We start from the raw sequence: 21,004 nt of genomic DNA, 5'->3' as shown, positions 1-21,004 counted from the left end.
TCCAGAAGTTTAAACACATCTGACTAATCCTGCTGAAGACAGAGTGACCTGTCCCTGCCATGACAGGTGACACGGCATCCAAACACCCAGGGCTCCGCTGCTGCAGCTGTGATGGCAGGACTGTGCTTACACACGCGGTTTCTGGAGCAGAGCTCGGAGCCACAGCCTGCAGCCTCTGCTGAAACAGCAAAGGGATCTTTGGATCCTGCTCCACTGTGCAATGGACACGTCCACAGCCACTGAAGCTTCTCCCTTGGCAGCTGGAGAGCACTGAGCTAATGGAAAGGGGCTCTGACTGGAAAACTCATTTCTTGGTTCCAGTAAATTTTCTAAATTCAATTTCAGGTGAATTTGGAGAGGGTGAACACACAGCTAATGTACATACTATTGCATGCCCATTCTGCTGTATGTATCAACCATACATTTGCATGCACACTACAAATGTTTAGATATTTATCAAACTGAAGAAATTTTCCAATTAGGAGATCCGGTAATGGAAGAAGATTTCTCTCTGTTCACTGACTGATGCCATCAGTCTCAAGGACTTTTAAAGTCTCAACAACCCCCACCCAAACCTCAGCACAGCAGTGGCTGCTGCTCTGTTTTCCAGTCCAGGCATTCCCCAAGGGTTCAGGGGGACTGGCAGCTGCCTGTCTGGAGCCTTTTCCTACCTCAAAGCAGAAGTCTCGTCCAAGGATGCTGTTGTGAAGTGGTTTGACAAAAACTGCTTCTTCTGCTGCAAAGTCCAGGGTCTCTATGGTGCTGGCTTGGTTCAGTAAAGACTCATGGGAACGGGACTCCTTCAGCTTGGGCAGCTCACGTGGTCTGTAGGACAAGGAGGAAAGGAAATGTCTCTTTTTTCCCCTTGCAATTACCAAAAAGAGCTGGCAAGATCCCAGGGAAAGCTGCAGCTTTGTCTTGGTGCTTATTCAGAGCAACTTCTACAATTAGTCTGCAAACCATATGAAAATAACATTAGGCCAATAACCCCAGACTCCCAAGGGAATATCCAGCCTAGGAAGTCCATTCCCACTGACCTAGAAATTATAGCTGCCAACTTGTCAGTGAAAGAACAACAGCAAAAAATTCAGTACTGAACTGCTGAAATTTAAGAAAAGCCCATAGGCAGCTTCAGATGTAATACTGAAAATACTTATTACTAGCTAGATTAGCAGACGTGTGTTGTGTATTAGCAGCAAAGAGCACATGGATCCCTAAGTCTGTTACCAATGCAGAATGAAGATTACTCATTAGAGCAGAAGACCCTTCAAAATACACTTGATTTTTTAACATACAAAGCCTTTACACTGAAGTCAAATTCTTTCCCACTTCACGATTGCTCAGATCAGTCATTTTGCATTTTCTTTTCAGCTGCTTCTTCCAGCTTGAATTCCAATTTTTTGATACTTTCTTTCTCTTTTAACTTCTCACTAACACATACTGCTTCTCCTTTCCAGTGGATTGTCCTGTAAATCCCTGAGCTCCACCAGAGCTGAAATATCCAAAATTCTCAGGACTTTTCTATCAAGGCAGTTTTCTCTTTGCCCCCACCAGTTCTTGAACACTTCTCAAAGACATTTCCCTCCCTCCACTATGCCACAGCTTTTGGCAATCAACGGTGACATTATCAAACGTGTTTTAAGCGTTTCTGTACTCTCTCAATATGATTTAAAGCAACATTTGTGCACAGTGGGGAGCTCTGCTGTCAAACAGCACTGCAAAATGTGCCCAATTTAGAGGTGATGTGGCTTCACCTCTGCTCCTTCTGCCTCCAAACCGACACCTGCCCTAGAGGCTTCTGCAAGAGTCATAAAACACCTGAGGCACAACTTGCATCTCAAGGTAAACATCAAGTGCAGACACATCCTGTTTTTCCTGTGGCAGGAATTCAGTCAAACCCTTCACAGCTGACCAACAAGGAGGAAGAGCAGAGAGTCCCCAGCTTAGCAGAGAAGGAGCTGTTGACCTGGCAGGTCTAGATTTTGTTAAGATATTGAAGTCCCTGCGTTCAGTGATCCCTGAAGATGAGTCCATAAATGTGGCTGGGCACAAGGAATAGATGTGGAAGCAGAGAGGCATCAGCTCCCTACACATCACTCACAGAAAGACAGTTGCTCCTGTGTTTGTCCTCATAGTATTTCCTCTTTTATTCTGTTCTCAGTATCAAATGGAAAATGTTGAAAAAATTATTTATAGATGTTAGAAAAGCATAGCTACCTCTAACAGCTTCCCTAATTTTAAAAAAGAATTAGTTTTTGTACACTTCCCTTACACATACAAAAAAAAAAAAAAAAGTTCCCCACATTCTTTATCCTTAGCAAAATCAAACTCCTCCTACCTGTGAGCAATTCAATAGGGGAACTCAGAGGCAAAAAACCCCAAGCATTTGGAAAAGACTGCTTAACAAAACCTTGGGTACCACAAAGCATACAAGCAATGCAACAAGCAGAGTTCACCTGACTGCTCTTTTGTACAGGATGAAACTCTAAAGGTATTGGAGCAGATTCACACACGATAAGATTTATTAAGCAGTAAGGGAGAACTTTGTTCCCATTTAATATATTGAATGACCTAAGTGCAGGCAGCAAAACCCTTTGATGGGAGGAATATTCCAAAGACACTGATTTCAGATGCAAAGCAGCAGCCCTGGCAGGAGCGTTGGCTGTGCTGTGCTTTGTTCTAACAGGTTCCAGCAGCAGCTGAACCAAAGCAACCCCAAACCTCAGCCATGTATAATTGAACACTCGCTGCAGTTAAGGTAGGGCAAGTCTAAAATAAACATCCCACAATATGCCACTTTCATGTCATCTCTGCAGAATCCTCTCTAATTTCTCCTCTCAAGAAAGCACTGCTGAGGTCACTTGGATTCTGTCCCTTCCTCAAACTCTGAGCAATTCCTGTCCTTACAAAATGCTGAGAGCCTGCAGCCAGCTCCCAGTCAGTGGAGGAAAGCATGGAGTGAGCACAAAGAGGGTGAAGAGGAGGGAAAGAGGAATAATTAATAAAAGGAAATTAAAAAAAAAAAAACAAGGTTATTTTGCTGTTTTGCGAATTCCAGTTAAGCAGAGGCTGCACGTGGAGCAAGACAAAGCAAGCAGACCTACACAAAACAACTGTACAGCCACTTAGCAGAGCATCCCCAGATCATAGCGGTGCCACATGCCACAGCCCTTCCCTCCAAACTTCCTGCTCTGGGCTACATCCCAGACAACAAATCCTGCCCGGAGAGGAAGAAAGGCACAAACAAATCCAAGAGGAGTTCCTCCTCAAGCCTCAGGTTACAGATTTCGGAGGAACACTGTGCCAGGCAGATAGGCTGGGGCCAGGAGAGCAGCCACAGAGAGAGTGAGGAAAGCTCCCTCCTTGTAAGCTGTGCTCCCATGGGCCCCACGGTGCCAGGAGAGGCTCCCACATGCTCCTGGGTTGCCAAGGCACAGCATTCCCTAAGGAGATTAGGGGGGCTGGCAGCCAGCAGAGGCAGCAGGTGAGGGCAGGCCTCTCTGCAGGCGTGGCCAAGGTGACCTTCCCAAACAGAGAAATTCCTCCTTGTCCTTTGCTACGAGTTTGATGAGATCCAGACATTAAACACAACATGAGAAAGCAAGGAATCTTCCAAGAAAGCCTCTGGTACACACAGCAGATGAACTCCAAGCCTGCACATCCAATCTTGCAAGTCACACCTTTTAGGAGCATCTCTTCTGCGCCATTGCTCTTCTAACTAGTGGGCTGTGAGCGTTTGGGTTTGTTGCAGAGCAGCTGGAGCACTGGTAGTTTTGTTGGCTTAGGATCCTGTGGCAGACAAATGTCAGTCTGTTCCAGCAATCCTTTGAAGTTACCATATTTAAAACAGCCCAATAAAGTGATTAAGTGGCTTAGAGTTGGCACTTTATCTTCCATAAACATCAGAACATCCTAAAGCTGTTGGTTAGATGCAACCACATGCACTTACAAACACAAGCACATGCATTTGTGAGCACCACAGTATAGATCTCATCTATTGATAGATCTGCAAAGCAAATCTTTGACTTGTGCCTATATCAGCAGCATCCCAATCAATACAGGCAATAATTATACAGAAATAATACTTCTCTGCTGCTTTAAAGCCTCAACTGATATGCTGAATCTGTAACAAGGAAAGAAAATTGCTTGCTGGCTTCCTTTTGGCATAGATGCCACTAATTCACGTCCCGGCGTCCAGCAAAGGGGCTGGATTAACAGGGTCCTTCCTGTATTAGGTAGGAAGCTATTGGGAAAATGAGTATTGCTCAGACTCTGTCAGCAGAGAGGTAATCCCAGGGAAGCAGATTACTGTAAACAGGAAGATCACACATGCAAAAAGTGGGGGAAGGGTTGTTTGTACAAATCTGTTTCTGTTAAACAGCTCCATTAACAACACAAATCCTGTTTTAAATTACAACTAACCTCCCATGATCAACTTTTTATCCTGTTGCTTTTTCTATCTATGCCTATTAACAACAGAGATTGTAAAGGAACTACATGGGAGTTCAGAGACTTACCAAAGCACCAATTAATTTTTACACATTCTCCATAATTTCTTTCCCATAGGAAAAGCAGACAGAGAAGCAGCATGCCAGGGAACATTTTAAACTTCTCACCTCTTTTCACATGTTTTGGAGTACTGGTCTTCAGAGCTGCATCATTTCCTTGTAAATCAGAGCCCAGACAATGCCCTAAACCACTGACCTGGCAGCAGCATGCAACTGCCACTGAAAAAGAGCTCTCCAACCACCCCATTTTGCTGGCCCAGCCCCAAGCTGACCCTCTCTCCTTGCACACCATAATTCAGTAATTTTCCATGACAGGAAACTCTCGGTTGTAAGCCGGGAACTGGAAGCCCCTGCCTTTCAGTGGCTGCCCATGGCACACAGCAGCCTGGTAGCAAAGTTCTGTTATATTCTACTGTCTATAAGGCACATAGAATAAAGGGTTAAAATCCTAATTGCTCTGGTTATGAAGCTCTCCTGCTGATTTTGACCTATTTAAAAGCCAACCTACAAGGCACAAAAGACTTCCAATTACCGAGCGTACCAGGGAGAGCACTATATTACTTGTAAAACAAGCCTGTGGACATCAATAATCCAAAAAATAATTTAAAAAAACCCAAAAAAAGGTTTCAGAATGAACTTTACTTTACCAAAGTGGTGTTAAAGGAAAGAACACAGCCCAAGCACCCAGCTACAGCCAAGCCTCCAGTTGGCCTTACACAAAGCTGTTCATCCGCACGCTTCAAATAATTCCAGCAATCCCCGTGTGCCGGGAGACACTCCCTGAGAGCAGAAAGTCGAATTCAATGCTTAGCCACTCTGCAAAGCCACAGGAGAGAGCCTGGACTGTAATGCAGTGAACTCTCTGCTGTCATCCCAGCTCCCAGCCCTGTGGAAGGGGACCCTACCGTCTCCAGCATCACCTGCAGCTCACCCGTGCTCTGCCCGTGCTGCAGCACCAGGTTTTTCTCTGTCCAAATGCTCGTTTCGTAGGCACCACACCCCTCTTCATTTTCCAGCTGCCAATTATCTGAACATCCTATTACTTGGTCAACAATTCTACAAGTCTAACCAGTTTTATTATTAATTTTTTTTTTTTTAAATCAGAAACTCAGGCTAACTTATTTATCTGCAAGTTACACTCAGGTGCGATTAAACACTGGGTTTTTCTGAGTATATCGTTCTAGTCTTCCACTGAGATTCTGGTCTTTTCTGGCAAGGTGCTACCCAAAGCCTCACTGTTTGATTCCTGGATTTGCAGAGCCCTTCCCTGCCTGCCCGCTCTCCCTGCGGATCACAGCTTGTCTAACAGACACCTCTCAGGGTTCAGCCAAGCAGGCTGCTGAATTTCACAGCAGGAGAGTTCTCCTCTCCTGTGCTCTCTGCTATTAACGTTTCCAACTGGTCTGTTTTGATGGACCAGAAATGCTTAATTGATTCAGTTTCATTTCCCTGTGAAATTCAAGGTGAATGCTACATGGAGGAGCCTGGGCTTTGCAGAGAAGCATCAGCCATTAAGAAATATGTATTTATAAAGGGGTCAAGTGAGCTTGCATGTGAGAGAGAGCAGCCCTGCACCAAGGAGAAGGTTTGTGACAAACACTGGGGTCTTGTTCGGTTTTCAGTGAAAAACCAAACAACCGCTGAAATAAATATGTTCACCAAATCAGGAGTGAGACGTCCCTCCAGAAACGAACCACTCCTCCCCTTTCCCCACACTCCAGTGTGCTGATAGCAACAGATATGCCGAATGAATGCAAGCTGGGAGTGAGTCAAGCCTTAATAATGCATTGTGTAACACAGATTTCTATCCTGACAGCTAAATCAGGGTAAAAATCCCCCACCCTTTTTTTCTTTGAAAAGCGGCATCAAATTAGAATGGACCTGAAAAAGCACGGCAGGTTTTACTTGCATTATTTACACAACCTGTGCTATTTTCTGACTGCAAAGAGGCAAGGAGGGAGGAGCAGGAACTCACCGAAAGTAGAAGAAGCTGTGGCTGGAGGAGTGATAGCGTTTGACCATGAAGCCCAGAGCCATGGCTACCTGCTTCCCTGGGCCCTGCCAGAGCCCATCCCCGGCCCCGCTGCGACTGCCTCATAATGCCACAAAATGACTTTGAGCAGAGCAGGAGGATTCCCACGTGGCAGTAAATCCCAACAGGGCAAAGCCCTCCCAGCTGTCTGCAGGGCTTTGCTGCAGTCAGCCAGACCATATGCAGCCAGTCGCAATCATCTTTGCTCCCTGTCCGTAAACAAAACTGCTGGGACTCTTGGAGATGCTCTCAAATTCTTGGCCACAAATTGGAAATATGAATTTGGTCTCTGCTTTCAAACGAAATTTCCCTTAAGTCTTTTCTCATGCTTTCTTTCTTTGTCTTTCTTTCTTTTTTTTTTAACCTGTTTTATAGATTATGGACACTGAGAAAACGTTACAGGTGAATGTGCGAGTTGAAAAGCTCAAAGGATGCAGGAGGAAACAGGCTGGAAAAACTGTGAAACATGCTACAGTGACATGGTGCCAAGTTGCCTCGTGGTGAGAGTTGTTGGAAACCTGGTTAGATGCTGCACTGGCCACACACTGAAGAGCCTCATTCCCACCTGCTGTGCCTCACAAAGGAGCACAGTCCAAGTCCTGCCACATCAGTGGCAGTAAAGACAACAAACGTGTATTCACTGGCCAACAACCTGAGCCTGAGAAACAGGAGGGATGTGAATTACTGAGAGGTTATTTATTTCTACAGGACACCTGGATGCTGATCCATGTTTCTAGAGGGGCACCAGAAGTCTCTTCTCTCCCTATTCACTAACTCAGACACGCTGAAATAAAGTTAAAAGCCAGAAAAAGTACATTGACCAATTGCTTTCTGCTGAAACGGAAAATCTGATTACAAAAAATTCTGCAACGCATCTCCATCCCTGCTCCCTACAGCACTCCTGACTCCTTTCTGTTCAAATCAACTGTGAACAGACAGCATCCATCCTCTGTCACCATGGCATGCAATGTTACAGATCTTGATGTGCATCAGGATAACTAATCTTCCTTAAACCAGAATTTTAAAGGTATTTATCTATATAATCTCCACTTTCTTGACAGGTCCCAAACATCCCAAACGCATGAAAAGGCAGTATGACAGCAGCCTCTATTTCCTTCTAATCCATGTGGGGTTTTAATTCATAAAGCTGTAAAATACCTTCTTTGAAGGCAGAGCTCTTGTGTTTGTCAGAGCAAAGAAAGGGAGATGCTATCAGTCAACCCGGCCCTGGAACACCATGACATCACCTAGAATCACCTGCTTGAAATGGGAAAGGGCTGACTCACCAGGGCAGGACAGGAAAGTTCTTTCTGCTACAGAGGCTCATACAGAATGTGGGGAGAACAGAAGGTGAGAGAGTGGCAATCCCTTCTCATGAATTTAGAGTCAGCTCTGTGTTCAATAATGCCACCATGTGATCATGTACCTGGATTTTATGCTTCCGTGCTTTCAGGCCATCAGAGAAAAATTCACATTTCATTTGAGTCCAGTAGAAAATTTGTGCCCGCAATGGCAAGAGTAGAAGGGGGTCTGCTTTTTATGAGAAGGCAGTTTTGCTGTGTTTAACATCACGTCTTAAACCAAAGCTGTAGGAAATAATTATTGCTACATTTATTATCTTTCCCAAAACAACAGTGCTTCCCTGACACTACAAAAGCAAGTATCCAGCATGAAGTACCAAGCTCAGGAAAGACAACCAGATTATTTATGGCAAAGAAATTTTCGCATTACAAAAATTCAATCAAAGCTGGTTTCAAACAACGGTAAAAATAACAGGTACTTGATTATCTGGTGGTATTATTTAAGGTGCTTATGCTCACTGAGTTGCTTTTATAGCCACATTGCAACACCTTGAAAAGAGATTTATAGGAAGACTTGCATCAGGGCAGCCTGGGTGGACTACAGGAGCAAGGCCATCTAGATGGTTAGCCACATCTGGTAAGCAGCAGGCTTTTCTGTAACTCCTGATGTTAACAGACCTCCAACATCCACAGCCATGCTATCTCTGTGATTTTATGGTCTGCCTTTCAAATGGAGAAGGCAGCACCATTGATTGAAGCAGCACAGCATGACAGATACAACTAATGAATTCAGCTCAGCCAAAGGAGCAGGGAAAATGCGCTGAACAATGTCAAGCCACAGAAGCCTGCTGTGGCCTCAAGTACAGGCCAACTTATTTTTCACTCTATCTACTTCTCCTGCTGGGCTACTGTGGAATGTGACATAGAACATGTTTAATAAAAACAGTCAAGAGGTTTTGCAAATAGTTAGGAAACACTGTGTGTAAGAGCCTTTGCTTGCCTCATATACAGTCCATTGCCAGCCTGGATCTCCAGCCGAAATCTAAAAAAGCAAAGATATACCAAATGGAGCACTAAGATGGTCAGAAATTACTGAGTTTTCTAGTTTTCTGAAAAACAGACCATCTGTTCCTTATGGTAACACTGCAACAGCCAAAACACCAACACTGCAAGGCTCCTCAGTGTGCCTGAACTGCACTGCACACCTCTGGGCTGTGCCAGTGCTGGCAGAACCACCCTGCTCGCACCAACACAACTCCTCATCTCACCACAGCACCGGCCTGCAGGCAAGCACTGCATGCTGCAGCAAGGCAAATTTCTCTCCAGCTGATCCATCCCACGGTTTCGTATCATGGAATTGGAAAAACAGAAGCAGGAAGAGGTCCTGGAGTCCATCTGCTTAACCTCAGCTTTTAGACAGCAGCGAAGAGCAGCAGTTTTCCATCCTGTACCAGCAGCACACTGCACACTGAACTTCTGACGTGCCAAAGGCAGCCCCACAACCCCTCCTCGTGCCAGCTGGACAATAAATCCCGTCCCTGGCTCTCCTCCCCTGAGTGCAGTCCCATGCTGAGTGTCAGCTCTGTGGACACATCACACCTCACCTGTCCTCGGAGCTGTTGGGGGAGGGCAGCCGGAAGCTGATATTCCTGTCCAGTTTGGATTGACTCTTCGTCCTCTTGATGGATCCTTTCAGGCGCTTGCTGAAGAAGCCCTAAAATGTGAAGTTGCAGAAGTGAAACAGGGGAAACTGATGCCAGTAATGAATCACTCAATGCACTGTCGCTGAGCCCAAACACAGAGGTTTGATGCCAGTCACGGGACAGGCTGGACTGGGATTCCTCTGAGCAGGGAGAGAGGCAGGGCTGGATTGTCAGTGACAGCTCCAGGAGGTGAGAGCCTCCAATTGCAATAATTAGCACTACTCACATTACTGGGGCACTTCAACGGATTCCAACTATTATACAAGAGACCCAAACCCCACAATTATCATTTCAAAAGGAGCAATCTTCAATATCACTATTTGATCCTACTTCCCCTCCACATGCCATGTTTTTAATTTTCAATGAGCTTTAAAGTACAGAGGTCTTATATTATGAGCTTCAATTGCAGCCGGGTTTTCCTTCTAAAATTAGATATAGCACATTAAATCTTAAAATAATTCATAATTTCAATAGTCTGGCTAGCCAGAATAGAAATTTTCAAAGCATTTCACACACCAGTGGCTTCAGATATCCGTTACAGTGTTGGTAAGAAGCAAAGCTCAATTCAAAAATCTGCTTAGGATCTGAAAATAAAATAAATCTTCAAACAATCTGTCTTCACACTACAATTGTTCACCCAACAATCACAGCCCAAAGCCAAGTTAGTTGGAGGGAGCCCCTGGGATCATCTCCTGCTTGATGGGGAGGTGCTGCCAACACTAGGTCAGCCTAATTCTGACTTGGTCTAGGTCTAGCCAAATCCTGAAAACCTCTGGAGACAGAGGGAACAAAGGAAGGGGAACCTGCTTTCTGCATCTGAAGGCAGTGCTACATTTAAGATTGCCCTTCAGTTTCTGAGGCTTGCCAGCCAGAAGCTCCTCAGGGGTGAAAGCTGCTACATTTTCCTGATAAAGTGGAAAAGAAAAGGCCTGATATCTAAATATTGGAAAAAAAAAAAAAAAAAAAAAAAAAAAAAAAAAAAAAAAACCCAACAACAACAACAAAAATCTCCCAAAAACTCAAACAAAAAACCCTCCAGAAAATGAAAAAAAACCCAAATCAAACCAAAAAAAATCAAATGAAATAAAACCAACAAAAGCAATCCCCACCCCCCCCAAAAAAAAAACCAAACCCTAAAAACCATTAAAAAAAACCCAAAAAACCACACAAAAATCCACTAAAAACCAACCCCACAAATGTATACAATGTGCTGGGGGAAAAGGTACTGTTAAAAGGGAAGAAGTGCTTTTAGCTGTGTGTGCCACTCACACTTTGCCCATGATGCTGCACTTTTCTTGATCGTGGTAGTGAAAAAGTGCCTTTGAAAAAACCCTGTAATCAATAGATGCTCCTGGGCTTCTCTTGAGGCCATTGCTGGAACTCAAGTAGAGGATGTACAGCATTTTCAAAGGCACTTTTGTATATTCTGACCTCTTAGCATAAAAGGCAACAAACCCAGCCAGGGATTAAGATCTGGTGGACCCTGGCTTCAGTCCAGTACCTTTCAGTCTACTCAAATTGCAAACATGAAATAACATGCCTTTTTCTCCTTAAGGGCAAGTAAGACAAAGCTGACCCAATTCAGCAGGGGTCCAGAAGTATTTATACCGAATAATTCCAAATCTCACTCAGAGAAGAACCTTGAATATTCATTTTTGTTTGCATGTACAGCTTTAAATTGGTACTGCTTTAACATGGAACATGTTCTTGGTTTAATTGAACATAATCTATACCCCAATGAAACAAATGTCCTAGCTGGGGTTGAATAAGGCTATCCAGAACTGATTATACAAAAAAACGCTCTGAAACAAACAAACAGGGCAAGAAAGTATTTAAAGAGAAAAATTTATTCAAACAAAGGGTGTGCTTATTGGTCATCCTGGAAAGAGTTGAGAACATTTGCAGTATTTGCTCTGTGCTGGCAGTTCACGCAGGGCCAGTGCTTACAGATGGACAACCTGGGAGCAGCATGAAAAATTGACACGTGCCAGAACTGAGCAGAGTTTTTTGACTTCCATTTGCCAAAGGAAATGCTTTTAAATACCAAACGCAGATATAAAAAAAATTGTAGTGATGAAAAATAAACTTCTATCTGCAGCAATACCACCTAACTGAAAGTTTTATTTCCTTTTACTCCTATAGCCAAGAAGTCCTTGCCAATGTTTATAAAGCAGCTTGCACCATTAAAAAGACAAAAACACTTTTACTGCTTTTCTTATTGTCTAGGCATTTCTCCTAAATACTTACTTCAACACAAAACTGACTCTTGTTTGCTTGTTATACCTAAATGTAATGGAGTGTCTGAGCTTTAAGAATCATCATGGAGCTTCTTAAAAAACAGTGGGAATTTTACTGCTTAAACAAATACCCTCAGATAAAGGATGTAAATTATTACCCAAACTGCCTGAATTAGCGAGATTATGTTCTTAATCAAAAAAGTACAAAATCTGTGGTAGGATAAAGTAGCTAGGATGAAATTTGAAAAGAGACAGATTTGAGGTTCACACTTCACAAGCTGCCCTCAGAATGACAGGTTTAGGAGAACAAGGATGGAAGAGAGAGGTGGGGAGAGAGCGATGGTGCACAACCACACATGCAATCAGAAATAGGCCAGGACAGGTTTGTCATCTCCTCCAAAAGCATCAAACACTGGCCTAAGAAAACCCAATGATAACAACATCTAAAAATAATTCAATCCCACTGAGAATTCTATTCATCTCATTTGGAAGTTAAGCTACTCGACTCTCCAGCTCTGCCAAGAAGCAATCTCCACAGGAGAAGGGATAATTCAGCAGGCTGTTGGAAACTTCCCCTCATCGCTGCACAGGGTGAGCACAGAAACTCTCACCTCCACATATTTCCAACCCAGGGGTGGTGGTTGTTGAGGGCAGTTTTGGCTTTAGGAAAAACTCACTTTGTGCCAAAGATGCCAACTGGTTGTTTGTCCTTAAGCTGAGCAGAGCAGCACAGGAACTGTCGAACAAATATAAAGACAGCCCAAGTACAAGCTGCTCCACTCCTGAACTGCTGCTCCCTATGGACATGATGATTCTTCACTCCAGGGAGAGCAGCCCATGCATAATAAATAATGATTGTCTTGGCTGTTTTGAAAGGGAAAGGTTAATTCAGCCATGAACAAATGAAACTGTATATAAAGCATAACACAAACCATGATAAAATGCAATGGTATTAGGGTAAAATGGGCAACAAAAAAGGTCCATCTTACACAAAGTGCTGTTACCTACATTAGCTCTTTCTGGGGACAAACACACTGCATTTGAGCCTTTCAAGGCATCGTGAACATCTGTAATTCTCGATGAGGAGCGCCAATGCATTATTAATAACACCAGGTGGGGAACTTCATTTACAGAGAGATGAGACTCATCTTCTCTGAGGGGAAGGACAGGATGGGTACAAAGATAACCCTCAAGTGACTGTGGATGACAGCAGAAGTGCCTCCCCACAAACATGCGTAGTGAGGACATGAAGCATTTTATTCCTTAAGCTGTTCACAAGCAGCTATCAAGGAAAAAAAATAGTGTCACAGCCAAGTGAAAACACTGTCCTGTGCCAGTAATGTTGTAAAGCTATGGGAGGCAAAGAAGCAGGGGAAGATTGCCAGGTGGTAAAATGCAAAGATCAAACTAGAAGGATATTCCAGGAATGAGCAGCAAAATGGTGAAGTTTACTATTCCTTGCAGAACGGCAGAAGGCCAAATTTAACTAGCATGGAGGTGAAGTTTGCTTTATGAGCCCAGTGACACTCAGCATTAAAATATTAGCAGTGACTCCCCTTGAAAAGTCTCTCAATCACTCACACAGTGGAAAAGCAGATGAAAACAACCCTAGATACACCTTGGAGGTAATAAACAGAACAACACAGGGATTTACAACAGCCATGTTCCACCATCTATTCATCAAAAAACCTGGCACTACGTCACTGAGGAGGTGGCTTGTGCACAGGCACAAAACAGTAAAAAGCATGTTTGGATGTACAAACAGAGGATAAAGCCCAATAAAAACAGAGTGGTGTTATGTAAATCTGCTGTAGCTTTCACACTAATGCATCACTCTTCTGATTTTCTCATCTCAGCAAGAAAGCTAGAACAAAACAGAACTCCAGAAGTATAAACTGATTAAAGGCAGACAAGAGGGGGATTTACAAATGATATGTTTTAAAGACCAACTATTTATTTTAGGAACAAAGGCAAGACAGGATTATAGATGTATAAAACAAATAGAATGGAAATTACCTAAGCTCCTCATGCACCCTGTTACATAAGAACACCAAAGGGCAATTTAACATGAGAGGCAGCACGTTTCACTGATTGTCAGGAGACCTTTCCTAATGCTATCCACAAATGAGCCCATCCAATTCACCACCACAAGATATTATACAGACGAATTTTTTCAGCAAGATTAAAAAAGGATTATGTGTTTATATAAGGAAGAATAACATATGTAGCTGCATTAGTCAGGTTTAAAAATAACAAGAGTGAGCAATAATCATGCTTCAGGACACAAGCTGATCAACAGCAAGGATCAGGAAAGATATTTTTCCCCTGATGGGACAGCACTGCAGATTTGGCCAGATAACAATTTCAACTTTCCAATGAAAGATGGTCCACAGCCACAGGAGGGATACAGAATAGGAGGAACAAGTTTAGGAACAGTAATAAGAAACCCAAGGAAATGCAGAGAATACTGTAGTAACAAGGGTACACTGATGATACACCTGTTAATATAATGCATGGTAAGATTTTGTGCACTCTGCATGATGTGCAGCCAAAAAAGTCCTGCAGGAATCGAATTTCCAAGGCACTGGGAATTCTACTGAAAAATTCATGAAGAAGCAAGAGCTACCTGATAGCCAAGAGGGCCACATCAGCTTTTCAGATCCTAGTTTAGCAAGGTGTTTAGCATGGACACAACTGGGAGCAGCACCTGGCTGCCCTTGTGGGAACTGCCCACAGCAGGAACAGCAGATGGAAGGAGCATCCTTAAAAGCCCCAATCCAGGAATTAAGGAATAAAGGTAAAATGTCTGTCTGGAGAACAACGAAAGAACGGTGATTAAAAATTAACATGATAAGAAACAGGTCACCTGAACCTGTCAGGAAGGGCAGGCAATGATTTCCTGACCCTGGCATGCAGCCACTAAGCAGCCCAACAGTTCAGAACTCCTTTTGATAATGCAGCACACACGCTAATTACAAAAAAAATTATTAAAAATGACCTTTGTTAAAACTCGTAACATAAACCTGAGGAATGGCTGCAGGAATATCTGAAAAGAGTAATTACAACAAGTGATAAGGTATCAAGGTAGAAGGAAGGGTCCAATGGGATATGGTGGGGATAGTGGCCTGACTGCTTCTGCTTAACATCCTTGTTCATCATCCGGAAGAAAAGTCAAACAGCACATTAATTACACTGAGCTATATTAAATTAAGAGGTGAAGCGAGGGCCAGGGAGGACAGAGAAATAACACAAAGGGTTAAGAGCAATTAGAAACTGGCAACACACATTCCTGTGAACTTTGGTACCAGAACTTGGAGAATCAGTTGAAGGGAATTAAAAACACAAGAGCAAGAAAAATGATGAAAGGGCCAGAAGGACTCATTTGCAGAGGATGCATTAATTAAACTTTGCATAACTTGACTAAGTCATGATTTGGAGGTGAAGATTAAAATGAGTCGGTGCATATTTAAATACTACTAAGCAAGGACAGCTGGAATGTGAGCAGTGTTTAAAGCTGTGTATGCTCATAGCTCCCCTACATTAACTAAGGAATAAAAGGAATTGGATAAAGTCAGGTTTACACCAAACATGAGAGTAACATTCCTGCTGGTGAGGTCCACCAGACAGCATCAGAGCATGGATATCCCCATCACCTGATGCAACACTGAAGTTGGATGTAATGAACAAATCTGCTGTGGCAGCAAGACATTGTGAAGGTTATAGAGCCTATGAATGGCACTATCCCAGAATAAAGGTACGGATGAAAGCATGATGAGCATCCTGGAGATTGTCAGTCACCCATTTATGCTTTCTGACAAAGAATTCACGGAAAAGCCAGCATATCTAAGCCATCACAGCACAGACAAGTGATAAAACCTAGAGCAGACTCAAACAAACATGTCACAGGAAGTAAAGAGCAGAAAGTGGAAGGAAAAATGTGAATTTCTATTGAGGGGACAGATTTAAGCACCGCGTTTTTCACGGGCGATGCTGTGGTGCCTCACACTTATGCAAATCAACAATTCCATCTCTGCATTGGTGCTGAGGCAGAATTAAAAATACACATTTGTATGCCACGGGGTCACACGGACAGCACAGCTCAGACTGTCCTACCCTGGCAGCACGGCGGGAGCAGAGCAGAGCTCTGGAGAAGCAACAATCTTGCTGACTGCATAAAAGATGAGGCTGGGCAGCCACGAGATCTCATCAAGCTGTGACCTTCACTCGAGCTGGCTGCATTGTCTTCTGTTCCATTTAGCTGTACTCTTAAAGAGCAAAGAGGCAGACAGCACTTCTATAGATCCAATTATACCCTCGGCCAGAAACAAACCAAGGAAGGCAATCTGCAAATATCTACATCAGGGTTCCTATAAAAATCATTTTATTTACTTCAAAGACTGCGCTCTGGCTTTCCTGTCTCATTTGCACTTGTTCCTTTGCCTCTTTCTCATCTTTCTTTCCCCATTAGGCAGCAGACACGGATGAATCATATTATTTGTAATAACAACTCCGAGCCAAAACTGGAGAGCCCAATGAGAGTCTGAAGGGTGAGTTCAGAGGTTCCTCTCCATCCTGCCGCTGCAGGAGGCCTGAGGACGTGGCTGGTCCCACATTTACCCAATCCCAAGAGCAGAGCCATGAGGGAATGTGTCAGGCAGCAGCAGTGCTGCTGGGGCTCCACAGTGCCACAGCAGGGAACGGGATGCACGGAGACCGAGGCGCTGCCAGGACATGGTGTGTGTGGGAAGGGAAAAGCTGCTTCCTCGCCCACCTATGCGTCACTGTGCCTACTTGGAGCCAGCTCCCTCTGCCTCCCTGTTCTCTTCACTCAAATAATGTCCACTATTAAAAATGTGACTTTTCCTGTAGATGTATCCATAAACAGCACACATCTGTCTGTATGGGAGAAGACACTTTTCCTCGTCTCCATTTTCCTACCTTTTGTGCCCTTCCCTTCTCTCTCAGGATTTCTTCCTGACACACCTGGAAATCATCAAACATCAATGTACACAGCTGAACTTAGATGGAGACTGTTTCAAGTGCAGGCAAGAAAACTTTGGGCAATGGGGAGGAAAAAGAAAGGACAAACACCAAGAGCTCTTCTCTCTGTATGTGTTGTGCAGTGTCAACATTTGCAGAATCCCCTTTACTTCCTTTGCTGGGAGGTAACCAGAACAAATAATGGAATTTTAGAATGGTTTGGCTTGGGAGGGACCTTAAACATCATCTCATGCCAACCCCCTGCCATGGGCAGGGACACCTTCCACTGTCCCAGGTTGCTCCAAGCCCCATCCAGCCTGGCCTTGGACACTGCCAGGGATGGGGCATCCACAGCTTTTCTGGGCACCCTGTGCCAGGGCCTCACCATCCTCACAAACATGTGGGACGTGCTGGTCCATGTGGTTCATCCTAGGAAAGAGCATAACTACTGAAATCCTGCTTTTTACACACTAGTAAATTTAAACATACATCTTTTCCTTCAGTGCCCATGCAGAAGGTAAAAAGGCAAATTTCCCAAACTTTACACATCTGCCCTTAAAAATAAATCCTTCATTGACCACTGCCACTGAAAAGACTACTTAAAAAATGCATTGTCAAGGAGATATTTGCTTTAAGGCAATTATGCTGTTATGAATCAAAATTCCAGATGCTAAAGCAATGCCAATTAGCAGTATTAAAAAAACAGATGCCTTGTTCTGAGTGAGTACCACTGCCTGTGCTTGAAAGGAAAAAACCTGCACAGAGCATGCTGGAAGCTACTGTCCTATTGAGAAGACAGCTTTTAAATAGCTGTTCTGAGAGACAAACTTAAAAAGCTGTAAAAGCAACTTATTATGAAAGTCTCAGCATAATTTTCCATCAGGATGGAAGAAGGTTAAGCTGTCCCCTGCCTTAAGCTGCTTTCTGTTAGAAATCCAAGCAGTGAGGAGATGAGGTATGGCACAGAGTCAGGGCCATGGGAAGAATAACTGAGACAGCACTATGCTGCAGCTGCCTGTAGCCCTACAACCTGCACTGTAGGTGACAAAGCCTGGAAAAACAAAAAAGCAAGTTCTCTTACTATTAATCTCCTTTATATGTGGAATAAATCTCTGCCAAACAGGGACAACCTCACAGACACAAATTTGAAGCCATTACAGGCACCTTTTGCATCCTTCACTTGCAGCTCTTCTCAGATCACTGATCCAAGACTGAGACTTTCATGAGGTGACCAAGTCACCTTTCCTCCTTCTGAGAGCTGGGAAATTCTTATTATCAGTCAAAGGGAGGAACATGATTCCTCCCCATCTTCTCAGCCACCTATTAGATGTGTGCCAATCTACCAAGTTAACAGTGTGTTTGGTTTCAGCAGTTTTGGCTTGAGCTCATCTGTATTGTTAAGCAAGCTGACTTCTAACTGCAGATTGCTCTTACAAGCAGCTCAAAGGCTTCCACATTTTAAAACACGGTGATCTCAGCCCCCTCTTAGGAGTAACAGGGTATAAATGGGTTACTCAGAACACAATCTCCAAAGCCAGAAGCCTTGTCCCCATGAGGAGGACAGGAGGGTGCATTATGCTCCTGGGTGTACAGGTGGTCAGGCAGACAAAGCAGCAGAATCCAGCTCCACATGGCACAAATAGCTTCTAGCCCTCTGCTGGTTTATGCCCAAGAAAAGCAGCCAGGTACTGCTTCTTGAGCCTATTTGCCAGAGTCCTAAAAGCCCAACACACCACCAGGGAAAATGAGAAACATTCTGCAGGGTTCTTGTTTTGAAAGGGAGCAGGAACTAAGAAGTATCAGAGCACTATTAGAGAAGAATGAGAGCACCATTAAAACATTACTTAAGAGATAAGATCATCATTGAAAGGAATGGTACCAAAATGAGGAGAAACAGAGGCATATAAAGTATACACTACAGATAGCCATCAAACACTTCTGACACACAGCTTGCAGTTGTCAGACTGCAGGCTACTACAATGCAATACTAGATGTATACATCTAAAGGCTTGCACTATTACTTATAGATGAAGGCAAAGAAAACAGAATTTCTTATAAATGAAGACATGGATAAGACTTTTGAAGGTTCTCAGAGTTCAGAAATCTTCCTGGAACTCTGTGGATCATGGACTCAGTATCAAAATCTCAGAACTTGACATAACAGAATATTCTTGTATCAGCTTCACATACAACTAGACAAGCCCCTTTTTTTCCCCAAGTATCATCCAGAAAACAGATCTCTGAAGTGACAGAGGATTGTTCACAGAAGACAGAATAGCTCAGGTGGGAAAGCACCTCTGGAGATTGTCTAGTCCATTCCAATCTGTATTATTCTATGACTCTGAAAAGGGCCCAGTGAGGATACCCAGTGTATTCACTGCTTCCTTGGTTCCTTTCTGCATTCCAATACACCATAAATTCACAGGTTGCTTTAAACACTGTGTATCCTATACACTCTGCCCAACCTTAATCATTGAATAATTAAAGTAACTCTCATTAAATCTTTTGGCTCTTTTTAAATTTTATTTTTAAAATGACACCATGCAAGATTTATTTTGAAGTAGGCAGATTACTTGCTGAAAGTAAAGGAGAGCAATGGAAATGTTCGCAATGTTCAAGTTAGACATTTTAAAACATGAACAAATATTGTTAAATATTACTGGGCACCTCATTTTAACTTGAAGCATTTGTCCTCAGTCTAATAATAGAAATGCCTTTGTGCTCCTGGACACACTGACCAAAGACTGACCCAAGCAAAATCCAGGCTGCAGCTGAACAACTCTCATGCAAACTCACAGCCAACCAAACTCAGGAAGACCTAAAGAGGAATTAACACACCTGCAGAAATCTCATCGACTCCTGAATAAACTATAAAACCATATCAATTTTCCATGTACTTCATTGGCATGGTAAATAACATGCTATCACCAACCTAAAGGAACTTGTTTCCTTGTCAAGATTGAATATGGAATGCAATCCCTGGAGGTGACTTCAAAAGTATTTATATAGGTCGCTGCCCACATTAACACTGATGTTTCTCTATCTGCAACTTTTAGATCAAGGCAATGAAAAGGAGCGACTTGGGGATCCACCAGGAACCTTATTGATAATATATGACACTTTAGAGCAAAACCTCTTGGTCAATTGGAAATATCAACCAAATCTTCCTTTGCCCCCAGGCTCCCCCAGCCTGGCTGTACATTGTGATATTTTCATCTCCTCCTCCCATCCAATGAGACAAATGCCCCTTTGCAGGGAAGGCGCACTTACTGGTACTCTGAAAGGAGAAGTGTTCGGAACATCCATGGAGTTGGTTTTCTCAGAGGTGCTGGTCCCCGAGATGCTCCGTCTGCGAGGAGATCTCTCTGCTGGGACCTCTGAGGAAGAGAAGGAGAAGGTGGTGAATGGGTGCCTGGGGGTGGGGAATAGCCAGGCTTTGAGCTCAGTAGGACAGAAGCCTCAGGAAAGTTTTGAGTGCATTACTAAACTGCTGAATTAACCCACCCATTTACCTGTATCTTTTTCACTTACTAACCTACAACGGCATTTTCACTGGCAGATTCAAGGTTGTGAATCTGACTTAACTGTGGGAGATTAAAATTAAAAAGTGCTAGTAAAGATCCATACCTGGACATACTTAATGTTTTGTTACTGTTTGAGAGACCGTATCCAGAGAACTTCAATCTATTTTTTTTTTAGATTTAATTTTTTTACATAAGCAGTGCAGTAATTAACAAATAGCTACAATCAAGACCCAGGGAAGCTCAGTTTTAGTCCCAGCTGAATGTAATTTGGCAAAGGTCAAAGTTTGGTCATGTATGATCTCACTACTTGCTCAAAGCATGCAACCAGCAGAAGACTTACAAGTGCCTAGGTAACATGACATATATATCTCTGCAGATAAAAAAAAAAAAATAGGTCAACTTCTCCTCGTTCTGGCAGTATGACCTTACTAAGATATGACTTTGGCATCTTAAATCCATGCAGACTGATCTGACGAGCACGAATATTCATAAAAGCTGCACTGATGTCTTTGACTAGTACAAATCCTGGAATAATAGCATAATAAAGTACACACAGCATTAAAAATCTCTCCACAAACACACATATATGCATTTTTATATAGAGCTCGATATGCATATGTATGCATACAGATACCTTTATCACAAGTGCTGCCCATCTCCAGCTCAATTGCCAGACTTTAAGGAATCCAGCTTCACAAAACACCCCCCGAAACGGGGAG

General features: G+C 43.3%; 1 protein-coding gene across 5 annotated transcripts in view; it reads right to left on the bottom strand.

The window, feature by feature from the left end:
- RASAL2 (RAS protein activator like 2) overlaps window positions 1-21,004 on the bottom strand; it is a 161,364-nt gene that overhangs the window by 23,258 nt on the left and 117,102 nt on the right. For all 5 annotated transcript variants that reach the window (XM_066324721.1, XM_066324718.1, XM_066324719.1 and 2 more), the window contains exons 4-6: window positions 20,032-20,138; window positions 9,446-9,555; window positions 672-825 (exon numbers count right to left, since the gene is read on the bottom strand). In XM_066324721.1, coding sequence (XP_066180818.1) covers window positions 672-825; window positions 9,446-9,555; window positions 20,032-20,138 — 371 coding nt within the window. The remainder of the gene's footprint in view (window positions 1-671; window positions 826-9,445; window positions 9,556-20,031; window positions 20,139-21,004) is intronic.

This window comes from Sylvia atricapilla, chromosome 9, assembly GCF_009819655.1.
Source record: "Sylvia atricapilla isolate bSylAtr1 chromosome 9, bSylAtr1.pri, whole genome shotgun sequence".
Classification (NCBI taxonomy): domain Eukaryota; kingdom Metazoa; phylum Chordata; class Aves; order Passeriformes; family Sylviidae; genus Sylvia; species Sylvia atricapilla.
This window is presented reverse-complemented; position numbering and strand designations above follow the sequence as displayed.